The sequence below is a fragment of the Bubalus bubalis genome, chromosome 1 (genome assembly GCF_019923935.1).
Source record: "Bubalus bubalis isolate 160015118507 breed Murrah chromosome 1, NDDB_SH_1, whole genome shotgun sequence".
Lineage (NCBI taxonomy): Eukaryota > Metazoa > Chordata > Mammalia > Artiodactyla > Bovidae > Bubalus > Bubalus bubalis.
The window spans coordinates 19,901,152-19,914,917 of NC_059157.1; the positions used below are offsets into that span (position 1 = coordinate 19,901,152).

General features: G+C 35.7%; 1 protein-coding gene across 2 annotated transcripts in view; it reads right to left on the reverse strand.

Moving 5' to 3' along the window:
• Positions 1 to 13,766, reverse strand: part of TNKS (tankyrase) — a 161,233-nt gene that overhangs the window by 21,494 nt on the left and 125,973 nt on the right. For both annotated transcript variants that reach the window (XM_025278992.3, XM_006060715.4), the window contains exons 15-20: positions 12,941 to 13,106; positions 11,399 to 11,618; positions 11,025 to 11,134; positions 6,923 to 7,111; positions 4,844 to 5,081; positions 3,767 to 3,849 (exon numbers count right to left, since the gene is read on the reverse strand). In XM_025278992.3, coding sequence (XP_025134777.1) covers positions 3,767 to 3,849; positions 4,844 to 5,081; positions 6,923 to 7,111; positions 11,025 to 11,134; positions 11,399 to 11,618; positions 12,941 to 13,106 — 1,006 coding nt within the window. The remainder of the gene's footprint in view (positions 1 to 3,766; positions 3,850 to 4,843; positions 5,082 to 6,922; positions 7,112 to 11,024; positions 11,135 to 11,398; positions 11,619 to 12,940; positions 13,107 to 13,766) is intronic.

Consider the following 13,766-nt stretch of genomic DNA (forward strand, 5'->3'; position numbering starts at 1 on the left):
AATAAAAGAATTGGAAATATCTGGAAGGTGGATTTTAGACACGTTTCTACAAGATTCAAAGCTTTTATACTGCTAGAAATATTTTTCTGAAAATTATCTTTAACTCACTTAAAAATAAAAAACTTAGTTACATCTAGGAAATTACAAGTTTGTTGGGCCAGTTATTTATACTCAGCATACATTCACCCATGTATCAGTTAAATCATCTTGCATATAAAGCAAATTTCACTTCGAGAATGTTACTTTAAGAAGAGCTGCCTCTTGTTTTGAAGATTTATTTATTTTCTCTGGGGTGGAGGGAGAAACATTGGGGTTTTAACGAAAAAGGCCTTTCTTTTACGTTGCTAGGTTGCAGGCTACAGTAACAGATATTAGAATTAACTTTGCAATCATGTTCATAATGAATTTACTGAATAAATCAGTCCATGCCTTTGTCTTTAGATTCTGAAATAAAAATTGATATGGTCACTTTTCATACATATACGTGGACCATAAGTATGTTCACAAGGAGTCTTCTAAGTCACAGCATTTATGTTCCAGGAATTGCAATGTAAATCAAACAGCCTTTCCCACAGAAAAAGTATCTCAGTCAGGAAGCTAGGTTACGGAGAAAGGGCCCGAGTGACACCGGTGCGACACTTAACTAGGAAGGACAGAGGTACATGGTACTTAATGCAGAACCTGGCAAAACACATATGACAAACAAGCTAGCTAAGAGACTTCTGAGAGAATAACTGTAAGGTAAGAGGTGGGGTGATGATGCTCTGAAGGAGGAGAAATAAATGATCTTCCTTCCCCACTCCACTGGGAGAAAAGTATCTATCAGAATAGAAATAATACTCTATTATGTGTCAAAGCATCTCAGGAAACAGAATGACTGGCTCAAGATCAGTAATAGACAAGAACTAAATGGGTACAACACACACACACCGTAACACTTCCCCTCACCTCCTGAACACCTCGACCTCATCACATTCTACTGGACTGATGTAGAATGTCAGTGGCAGAAAAGTCCTCTGGATAAGTTGTGGAAAGGATTACGGAACTTATTACTCTAGAACTAAAGGCTAGTCAAGAAACAATTGTAGTCAAAATAAAACTTTTGATTGCTTGAAGACTGGGCCAGAAGACAGTCACACACAGTTCCATACAGAGAATGATAATATTATTTGTCTGCAGGGAAGGAATTAGGCTAGGTAATACATGTTAAATGGAAGCATCAACATATTGATTAAAAAAAAGGATACAGAAATTACTCTGGCAAAAGGAAAATCAATGGAACCATTTACTTAGAACAAAAGTGCAATGAAAAAGGTAACAATGAAACTGATGAAACTACTCATAAGCTGTCAAAAGGACCAACTATAAGATTAAACTATTAAAAACAATAAAATAAGTATGCCACAGGGTACCATTACTATAAAAGAGAACATATTAAGTAAAAAAAAAAAAAATTATGATGCAAACTGACTATAACAGTAGAGGCTGAACTCTTGAAAAATGGCTAACTGGAATGATTTGCTTGAATTTGGGTCTTTGTTTTTATTAAGCAAAGCTATGTGAAATTTCACAGTTATTGTGGATATGATTTGAGAAGAAGGGAAATGGCCAGAATACGGCTGTAGCTGAGGATACTGCTTTTAAAACAGCTTTAATACCTTCAGGGAAAGGATAAGGGAAGAAGAGTCTTACAATATAGGATATTCCCATAAGAAATCTCCAAGCCAGAGGGGGAATCAATGGCAGGTGAAGCTTAAAGGCAAAGGTAACTATTATAGCATTTATAAAACCCTTACTGCCAGACAGAAAATACAACCATTGCTTCATTAAAGCATACTTTAAAAACTGGCACAGCAGTACGAGGCTGGGAATTTTAATTATCTGGACTTTTGAAAGTGTTATATTTTACAGGTAAGGCGAGTGATAGGTTAAATGCCTTAATCAGAATCAAGGTCTTTTTTCAGTCCAGTGCTACTTCTACCCAACCGTTTTGATCATTAAAGATCAACTACAATGTATAGCATAAAGAAATTTAGCTAAAATGAAAGACATCAGAAAATCTTGACATAAAAAATCTTTCATCGTTGATATGAAAAAGACCTGGAGTTTTAAATTTACTCTGAACTGACTATATGCCTACAAAGAAATCAGAATGGGCCAGAGAGGCCAGTCAAGAATTTGGACACTATACCCATAAAAAGAGTAACTAAAAAAGAAGATGAATTTATTATGTTAAATTAGGAGAAACTTTGTAGGGGTGGGTAGTTGATTAGAAGGATAAATCCACAATAAGTTTACTAGGTCTTAGAAATTAAGAAGGGCTATAGTATGTTGCAGCGAGCTGAATGGTAACCGTCAAAAAGATATGTCCAAATTCTAATCCCCAGAACTTGAGAAGAACCTTATCTGGAAAACTTTTTTTTACAACTTTGCAGATGTAAATTTAGTTAAGGATCTTGAGATAAGGAGATCATCTCGGACTAGGTGAGGAGGGCTTAAACTCAGTGCAAGCATCCTTACAAAAGACACGCAGAAGAGAAGACAGACACAGAGAAGGCAGGTGAAGACAGAAGCAGAAACTGAAAGGATGCGGCCAGAAGCTGAAGGGGCCGAGCAACTAGCAGAGGTGTGGGGCAGATTCTCCCCTAGAACCCCTGTAGCGACTGAAGCCCTGCTGACATCCCGGGTTTGAACTTCAGGCCTCCAGAACTGTGAAGGAATACCATTCTATTGTTTAAGCCACACGTCTGTGGAAATCTGGCAAGGCAGCCCAATGAAACTAATGCTAGTCTAATAGGCAGAAAGGGGTGAGATTTTTGTGCAAAACAGTGTAAAGATAAACGGAAGATTAACAGATTAAACATGGGGCAGATGTGGGTGTATTTTAGATTAGAAGCACTTCATTATACCTGTCCAAATTGTAACAAGATATTGTTCCACATCAATATAAAAAGGATAATTCCTATATCTGGGAGAAAGACTTACTGATCTCTAAAAAATTTTCCCATTCTAAGATTCTATGTATATTGATAATACCCAAGTTAAACTCAGGATTTTATTACTTGATGTTTAATGGTAGTAAAATCACATAGTGATAAGTTAAAAACTCATTATTCCATATAAAAACAGACTGACAAACAGAAGGATCTTAATCCATAAACACCCTAATGATGACTTCATACTAAGATCTTTACAGGCATTTCAGATCTGTCTGAAAACAGCCTAAGTCTTTAAGCATATGGCCAAGTTCCGGTTCAACATATTTCAGTCTCTAGCTAGACAGTGGAAACTTCATAAAGGAGCAATTTTTATAGGTACACTTGCCTAAGAATTATTTTGCTTTTCAGTTTAATGGACAACTGCTGCAGGAAGATTTTGCTAAATAACATAAAAATTTCTTACTAGTTTTAAATGAATCCAGTCACATTAGTAATAAAATGAGGTGAATAAAAGCTAATAACTTTTTGGAAACAAGATGAGGGAAGATTTTTAAACCATTCTTTTGAGGTGGTTTCATGGCCTAAATTTTGACATGTAATAAAACATATTGAGCCAGACTGCTTATGAAGATACAACAACATAACGTTAAAGACTCTCACCATCTGTTAGACAATTTTGGAAAGAAGCGTAATTAGGAGATACCCCTAGCTTCTTCACAAATCTGTTTTGAGTTTTAAAAGAGTGGTTAAGAAGCAAAAAAGAAAGAATAACAATTAATAACTCCTAGTATTTAACTGAAAAGACTGGACAATATATGAGAGCTTACCTGTTCTGTTTCAAAGATGTCCCGAAGATGTTCAAGACCAAGGCTTTTTAGGAACTGGCTAATATTCATGTCAAGACCCGCAACTAAAACAGACACATGTTAAAGTTTTTCAGAAAGAAGTACATCAATCTAGAGGAAGTTTCAGTATTTATTTAAAGCCATGGCTCTCTGACACACCCTTGGTTGTGCAGATGCTTCTACACAGCATAAAATGATCTAAATTACATAAATTTAATTCAGACACTTCAAGTTAACTCTGAATTTTATGGGGAAGTAAAAGAGTTTATCTTATCAGTAGTATTTATATTAATATTTTAAAGCACAATATAATTATTTTAGTGAAATATTTAACAATGGAATTTAAAAATCAAAATTTACCAGCTGTTGTTTCAGTTTTCATTTCTTACATAATCTCTCTTCATTTTTCTGATATAATTTCAGTAACAAGACTCACTTAGTAGTTCAGTAAGATACTACAGTTGGAATAGGATGTATTGGGATATACGTAAGAACAATGTAGATGTCAAGGCATTTATTCTATGAACACTTATTTTTTTTTTTTTTTAAGAAAACATCTTATTTTATATAAATGCTAAGATTTCCCCTCTTGGGGAAGCTGGAGGAAGGCATAAGCCCAGGCCAGCCCTTAGTTCTTCAAATATATTATTCATGGCAGGGAAACTCATGGCAGACAGGCAGGAGGGCCATACAAAGGATGGAATACACTTGTTTAGGCTTTTCTGCCGTGAGTTGAGCACAGGAGAAATTAAATGGAGGACACTTTTCAGTAGAGACAACAACTGATTAAATAAAGTGTGTGTTGCAAAGTTTCAGGTACCTGGACAGCAGAGCATGGGGGAAAGAGGGTAAGACTGTGAGGGTAGGGGCCATGGCTGTCTGATTCTGGTGCCCAGAACAGTGGGAGTTTATGAAGACATGTTTCTTATGAACTGTTGTGTACGTGAAAACTCATAGACAGGATGTCTTTAAGTGAGGTGTTCAATAACTACCAACAGAAAAAAGGGAATCTGTTAATTTAGAAACCAAAACCAAACGGGCGTTCAGTGGTGTACTTGCCTTCTCCTTCCTTCCTTTCTGCGCCCGCCGCGCCGTCCCCAGTGTTGGACGCTCCTCCCACTGCCAGTTCGGCTAAGGGGCCGGTGAGGTTGTCTATGCTGCTAGCAGCAGACAGGCAGGAGGGGGTCGATGCTGGTGAGATCAGAGAGGCACTCACGACAGTAGCCTGAGGTTTGAAACACGTAGGTAAGGCCTCTGGGGGCATGGCATCTATCAGCAAAGCTCTGATGTCATCAGCCTAAAAAACAAATAGATAAAACACACACACACAATATTACATCTTAAAATAAGTTTCTCACTAAGGACCGAATGCGTAGTGAATTTTTTTCTTTCATGGATGCTCCATTATTCCCTATTAGTTTTTGACAATTCCTTCTTCTTTTCTTCTCTGATTGACAGCTCCAAAGAGTCCCAGTAGTTTCAGTAGGTAGAACTGGAGAAACTATTCAATACTAAAAAAATAGTATCAAATTTTTTCCAACTATTTCAAAATATTTCATTTTTTTGAGGATCTCATGTGTAGCCTGTGATGATAGTTAATAATATTGTACTATATTCTTGAAATCTGCTGAGAGTAGATCTTGAGTGTTCTCACCACAACACACACAGAAAAAAGTTAACTGTGTAAAGAATCCAAGAATGTGAACTATATTGATTCCCAGAAACACATTTTTTAACACTAAATGAAAAGTACGCACACAGCTGTTCATACTGATTACCCATGTATTCAAAGGACAAATAAACTAACAAAGATATGAAGAGTTAAAAATTAAAATATTTCATCTTTCTTCTGAAAAAGAGCACTTTTCAGAACGCTGACTCTCAATCTCTTCTTTAGAAGGAGTTTCCATACTTACTATGTTTGTTTATGCTTAACACCTATGATGATTTTTGTTCATTTAGTGCACATTTAATTAATAAAAACCTGGTAAAATTTTAAAGGGACAGCACTTTGGCCAGCTTATTCATGAACTCTTCAGTCTGTGAGGTACAAGTGCTGTTAGAGTATGTGCGGAAATCCCTTCCTCTGTGTACATCTTGTACCTCTCCTCCCATCAAGAGGTGGCACCTACATCCCTTCCTTTCAATCTGGGTTGCTTGTGAGCTGCTGCGACAATTAGAATGCAGAGGAAGTGGTGCTCTGACGCTTTGGAGCCAGGCTTGAAAAGGACTGGTGGCTTCTACTTTTTTCTCTTAGAAATCATCCTCCCACACTATAAAGAAGTTTGGACTAGATCACTGAGTCTGAGATACTATGCACAGAGAGGTCCTGCAGGATTTAAAGCCATCCTGGATGCTGCAGCCTCAGCTGAGCTCCCAGCTAAAGGCGTTGAAATAGCTGGACTGCCCAGCTGAGCCCAGTCAATGCACGCAACTCTGAGAAATTATAAGTCATCGTAGTAAGTCACTCATTCGGTTTTGGTTAAACTACTACAGGTTTTGAAATTGTTTAATACTCAGTAATAGATGTATAAAGCAGAATGTGGCTTAGAGAAGTATTTTTGGTTAAAAAATTCTAAATTACATGACCATACAGTAACTCCCTGATTTCCAGAAAGTTCAGGAAAGATGTTTCTGTACTGTGTTTAATTCTGTAGTTAAATAACACATTTAATCATGAAAATTTAATTTTGAAAATACTTCTATAATATATCAGTTTACTTTTCCATCTTCAGAAGAATGATATACTGCTTAGAAGATCATTTTTCTTTGATTATTTCATCCCCTCAGGTAAATTAAACACCAAATGATGTAGCATACTATGTGAAATGTAGAAGGTGATAAGATGGCTTACTAAGTATAATTCTTTGAGAATACAATCTATACACAAGGTTTCCTATGATTCATGTTTTCCCTCCAAGTATGGTCAAAAACTGTAACTTACTGCTTAGTTTGTTTTAATAGTTTGAAATTAAAGCAACAATGAGAAATTCTCAAGTTTCCAGAAGGAAAGAAACTTGTTCTTCTCTTAAGGGATAATACGCACCACTAAAGCAAATCTGCTAATAAATCCTGGGATTTACTGTCATCCCTGGAATTATAAAAAGCAATTCTGAATATTCTGAAGTGAGGACTTACTGTTGCCAGATCTAAAGGGGTCTGGCCTTCCTGGTTCTTCATTGTCGGATCTGCACCGTGCGCTAGGAGCAGGGCACACAGCTGCGTCCTGCCTTTCTGGGCTGCTTCGTGGAGAGGGGTAAACGCCCACTTGTCTGTTGCGTTTACGCATGTGTTGTATTTTATCAATAGTGCTGCAATGTCCACATGCTGAAGAAAACAAGAGGACACCAAGGTAACAGTGAGATTATCTGGTAAAGCTCCTTCAGGTACACTTGTTTTTATTTAACATTTCATTGCCCCTACATCTCTATTCTCCTAAACATCCTTAACAGAAGTTTCTTTTATAAAAAAAAAGAATATTCATTGCACCCTTCCACCTGTATTTTGGACTTCATCTTTTCTTGCTTCCTTCAAAATATCAATTTCGTAATTATTCTGCTACTCTGTAATTCTTCATGGGAGCTTAAAAATTTTTTTTTATTCAGTCCTATAGCATATTCAGACCTATCTTAAATTCTCTAACCCATTGCAATCTGATCTGTTTATTGAAACACTCATCTCAAAGATTCTCAATGTTCTTTCTTTAGCCTTTGGGGAAGTAATGTAACGTAACAAAGCAACATTCTACAAAAATTAGTCTGTCATGCCCGAAGTGACTTGAGGGTGGAGGAAATGTCAGCAGCAGCACATCTGGACAGGAGGTGATAAGAGGCTGAACTGTGATGGTTAGAGAAGAACACAAAAGAAGAGCTAAATTTGAGAACTTCTGAAGGAAAAAAAATTGGGTTTTAGAAAGACAAATTAACTATAGAGGAAGAAAGAGGAGAAAGAATTCAAAGATGACTGTCTTTTGTTTTTTTCATGTAGTCGAGAAGATTTACAAAAAAGGTAGAGGGAAGCATTAGCAGAAATCGAGTAGCACAAATTTAAGTAGGAAGGAATCTTCTAGGAAGGTTCACTCGAGGTATGTGGTTTCTAAAGTAAAATATCTAAGTAATGGTGTTCTGTAAATGGTTTGACACAAAAGGTCAGAGCACAGATAGGAGGGTCATTTATTTATTCACTTATTCTCTCTAGTGCACTTGCCCACCAATCAGACATTTGCTGAATACCTATCTGAGGCTGACTTTCATGAGAATGGGAAGAGATAAGGAAAGTAAAGACAGGAGTATTGGGATGTAGGGCAGGCTTCTTCAAAATTTCCTTAAGAATTCCTTAAAATATTTTCTTTGTTCTCTTAAATACACTCACTTCAAAAGGAATAGGTAGTTCTTCTGAGGAAGAAGAAATGTATATTAAGTTTTTTTTCATACAATACAAATATTTTCTAATTTTAGGAAAAGTGATTTCAGAAAACAGAAGAAGATTTATTAGACAAATACAAATCAGAAGTGTCTAAGAAAGCTTCTATATTTGCTCTGACAATATAAAAACAACAGCAACAGAGCATAATCAGACTAGGGCTTCTGAAAACAGACCATGTTTTGCATCTTCTAGGGATTATGAACGATATGGCATAATTATGAAATTGATTCTAACACAAAAGATCAAAAGAGGTAACATCTGTAGTACTATCAAAATCACTTAAAACAAATCCCCGTAATTTATTTCCCTTATTCAAAGGATACATGTTGAAAAGAATAGCTATTTTTATTCAATTAATCCAAAAGCATGGAGTAATTTCAAGCTTCTCCCCAGTAAGGTCACAGGGTATTTAAACTATGTTCCTGATGATTAATTTTATTCTACTGGCTCAGACAGTAAAGAATCTGCCTGCAATGCGGGAGGACCTGGGTTTGATCCCTGAGTTGGGAAGATCCCCTGGAGGAGGGCATGGCAACCCACTCCAGTATTCTTGCCTGGAGAATCCCCATGGACAAAGGAGCCGGGTGGGCTACAGTCTACGGGGTTGCAGAGTCAGACATGACTGAGCAACTAACACACACATTTGTATTGATGGAATAATATAATCAGGTAGGCGAATTTGTATAGGTCTCCAAAATTAAGGCAGTCCAAGGAAAATTATGTGAGGATAAAATTAATTATATATATGGTATATATTATTAAACTTTCTTTATATAAAATCTGTAGTTCATGCTTGGAGAAACCAACTACATGCTTGTTAAATTTGCTGACAAACATCTGAAAATGCAAAAACAGGAAGCATATTACTATACATGTACTATAAAACACTAAAAAATATAGTGTTTTTTAGTCTTAAAAACACAACTCTTAAGTCTTTTAAATAGCCACATCACTGGGGCAAAAATTCTAACTGAAATTTAAGGCTGGTGAATGCAATAAATAGCTACAGCTCAGTCCTATACAATAGGACTGAGTGAAGTATTGAACTGGAAGGTCTAGAAAAGGAACTGAACTCTGCTGGAATGTTTCCAGGAGTCAATTTAATATGGTTTCAAAATTCAGCTGCAACACAAAATGCTTTAAATGACAAATGTGACATAAAAAAACTTCAAGGGCCCTAATTCAATTTTAGAAAGTTGGGAAGCAAGGAAAAGAGAAATGTGCTTGGGCTCCAGTTAGAGCAATTTAATTTTACAATAATGTCATGCAATTCCCCTAACATCATATTATACATTTTAGAGAAAGCACTAAAAAATGAAAAAGTTGAGAAAGAAAACTCAGTAAATTGATTTACTCTTATGAAAAAATACAAAACTACATGCTGTGTGGTAAATAAATATCAATGCCTTATATCTACTGAAGAGCAAAAATATTAATGGTCGTGTATAAATATATATTAAAAATAATATAAGGCATTATAATAGAAAAACACTAAGCAGGATAATGCACATTACCATTAATATATATTCTCATTAAACCTTTAACTTTTATTCAAACTTCTTAAACTATGTGTTTGTTTCTCCATTTGGAAAAACTGAAGTGGTAAGTTCTTTCTATATAAAAAGGCCCAAAGATACAGAGAGCTGACTGACCTCTCAGAGGAAAAGGTAAAATATGTACCAAAGAATAATGAACAATAAATAACAGCTTAAGTAACTTTATGTCATTTCAGCTCTCTCAGAAAACTATTTTATCCCCAGGATACCAGTCATCGTCCACTACTGAAGTCACTTAATCTGCGTCTATTTAATACTGATTTTGAGTTGGTCAAACACACACTCGGAAGTAATATTTTCTTTCCTATCTGTCCAACCTGAAACTGGTTTGCTGCTTTCCTGAACAGTGTTTCAACTCAGGACATGTCATCTCCCTGAAATATTGGTCACTGAGAGGGGGCATGAGGAGATGTGGATATGCTTATTATAAAGGGCAAAGGAGCAGAGAGTAAAAGAATACGGAAGTCATGTGATTACTTTTTACTTATAGTCTGTCAGGTTTCTTCAAATCTAGAAACTGTCCTCACCAACAATGACTCCACTTATGAGAACCCCTGGTATGTACATTCTGGCATCTGGGCATTTTTACAGTCAAATAGGGATTGAGTGTCTCAGCAGAAAGCACAGGAGCATTCATATTCTTCCTGCATGAGTCATGAGACCTACAGTGGGCCCTGGTGATTTCCAGGCAGGTGGTCCAACAAATATCATCAAGGTTGGAATACATCCTTTTTCTCTTTCAGCTGATGATTACAGTTACAGGGCTTTGAAAGAATAAATTTCGACTTTCACGGTGGGGTTTCAGCTAGTCAGTGGAGTTTCAGCTAGTTATCTGAACTGTATGAAACCATATATAGCCATCACTCAACCATTTACTTGAATATTTCTAAGATGCTGATGATAAACATAAGCAAGCATAATTTCCATGTGTACAGAGTAACCTGCTGGCTTTCAGAGTTTATAAAATCTACATAAGGTACAGTTAAGATTTATTATCTGTATCAATAAATATTAGCTGAGCAGCCATTAAATACCTATTATTGTACTACATAATGTGAAGAGTCCAGAAAGCTGAAAAAAATATGGTCTTTGGGCAAAAGACAGTTAAGCCTAACTGAGAAGGCTAGAAACACTTTAAACAGTAAGACTAAAATTGTACTAAATGATGCTGTTGGTTAGGTATCTGTTGGTTACTTCCTGCATGGTACGTATTTAACCAAGTAGTATCAGTGAACTTTTCTGGACTTTAGTATGCTCACCCCATAGGATGCCGCATTGTGAAGAGGTATTAAACCACCTTTGTCTTGGGCATTAACATCTGCTCCGTGCTCTAGAAGATACTCCGCTACTTCCAGGTTATTGTAGCCTGCTGTTAGAATGAAAAAAAGGCAAACATGTCAGCTTAAAAAAAAAAATGTATATAAGTGATAATGACCAGAAAATATTGGGTTTTTAACACTTTTTGCTTTAAAAACTAGTTAAGAATGATTAAGAATAAAAAAAATTATATAAAATTATGTCAGGGAAGCATTTTACTGAGTAGCAGCACTCTTCCTGATCATGATTTCTTTCCTCTTCTGATGAACTGTATCCAAGAAAGGACACAAGCCTTGGAAGTGCTGGTGATGCTCACCTGCCAGGTGCAGAGGGGTGGAGTTCCTGCCCTGGGTGTCTCTGCAGTTGATATTCTCTGGGGTACAGAGCTTTTGCACTCTCGCCAGGCAGCCCTTCTTGGCAGCATCCAACAAAGCAGCATCTCCTCTCAGCAAGTCCTGAATATCTGTGTCTCCTTCTTTTACCAAATCTAAAGGTGTATTTCCGTCTCTGTTCTTTTTAGTGGGATCTGCTCCATGCTACAAAATAACCAAATGGTGTTTGTGTTTTCTGTAGCATCTTTGTTATGTTTTGTTTCTTTATTTTTAACTTCCCTTTCACTCCTCCAAAGAAAAATACCTCTTCTATGTGCATTGTGAAAAACAGAGGCAACATTTGGTGTTTCTTGCAAATTTCCTACTTAGCAACATACTGGATCAGCTTTCTAACTACTTCCCAACCAAAGCCCCATGCCTCAGGATCACCTGTGATGATGAGAGGGAAAGTAAAATGTCTTTTACTTTTGTAGCATATACTGTCTCAGACTCTATGCTGTCTTTGGAAACCGCTTTTCCTTTTAATGATGGCCTGGATATTAATGTTAATCAAATCTTAATTATTAATATATAAACATATTCAGTGCTGATGAAATGAGAAGAGGAAGACACAGGTGGAAAAGTATTAATACTCAATTCCAAATGGAATCAGTAAAAATAAAGTTTGGTAATTTAAAAATATTTCTGTTTTAAGTCTGAGCACCTATGGTGAAATTAGGTAGAAATATATTAACAATTAACTTGATTTTATAAGTTTAATCATTTATACTTATGAAATAAAGTAATTAAAAGTCAAGAATCTTTATTTACAGGCCTGACACAGATATTATTGGCCCACTGGGGAAATCTGGAATAACCAACCCAGACAGTGAATTCCCAGTGACCTAGAAGTTATTTCTTACTTAACCAGTGACAATAAAAATGAGTATCAAATACAGTGTTATTCTTAAAACTCATATGAACGTATCTGATCCCATAAAAGTTGTAGGAGAAGAATTTTATATTTAACTAAGACAAGTTTCTCTCTAGTTTAAAAAAGAGAGAAAGGAAATGATATAAATACATGTCCAGTAATTTTTCACATATTTTAATTTTATATATTTTAATGTTTAATTAATGCTTAATAGTTAGAGATGAGTTTGTTAACAATGATAAAAATAGCTAGCAAGAAAAAAAAATCAAACTTGATGGAAAAACTTTCTTCTTATATAAATATCTTCTGATATTAATTCTGTCAGTTACAGATAAGTAATGCAAGCTAATTCAACTCTTTCCAAAACCTACCTTGTTGAATTGTGATGAACTCAACATAATCAAATCAGTTCAGAAAGGCACTTCAGCCACTACTCAAAGCTACGTAAGTATCATGATATCACACTTAAACATCCCCCTAGAACAGAAAACGGAAGCAGTCTCTACAGCACTTACTGCACTGTATTACAGAATAATTTACCTTGATGTATTTACATCCTAACCAAATAATAAATATAATTACCTTATATTTTATAATTTTTAAAAGTACATACTTTTAAAAGGAGCTTGCAGATTTCATATTTTCCTTTAGCTGCTGCTTCATGTAGAGGGGTAAATTTCCATAAGTCCGCCACATTGACGGAAGCCCCGTGTCTTACCAAGAGCTCAGCTACTTCGTAGTGTCCATATGAACAAGCATTATGAAGGGGCACCAAGCCACTAAACCAAAGAAAATTATTTTAAAGACATATAATAAAGCTGTGTGTTAAAATGATACATATAATAAAATAATTCTCTATGGCATTTGACTATTATTGAACACTCCCTTAAGAAAAATAATTCTCTGATCTTGAAGATAGTCAGTATTCAGTAATGAAAATAACGACATCAACCAAGAACTCTAGTCAGATGTGCAAACTATTCTGTGATGACTCGTTTAAGTTCTGATTACAAGGTAGCTGGCCTTCTAAAAGGACAAAAAGATGTCCCCATAAAAAAGGAGGGTGCCTCAAAAGATAAGTTTAAGTTGCACTTAGTACAAAGACACAAGGTATCAAGTTAGTACCTTTTTGCTTAGAGAGATCTGGTTTCTTTGTTTTTGTTTTTAATGTTTCGAGACCAAAAATGCTAAGTGCTAAAATGGGGCAATATAAACAAATGTGTATACCTGTGGCGGATTCATGTTGATGTATGGCAAAACCAATACAATATTGTAAAGTTAAAAAAGAATATAAATTAAAAAACAACAACAACAAATGTTGGCTCCTCTCTAATGAGCTATAATACTTGGAAAGAGACAGTGATTAATATTAAATGTTCATGTCTGACGTGTTTATTTTAAAAGAGAAATAAATGCAAAATGGCTAACTGAAACCTAGT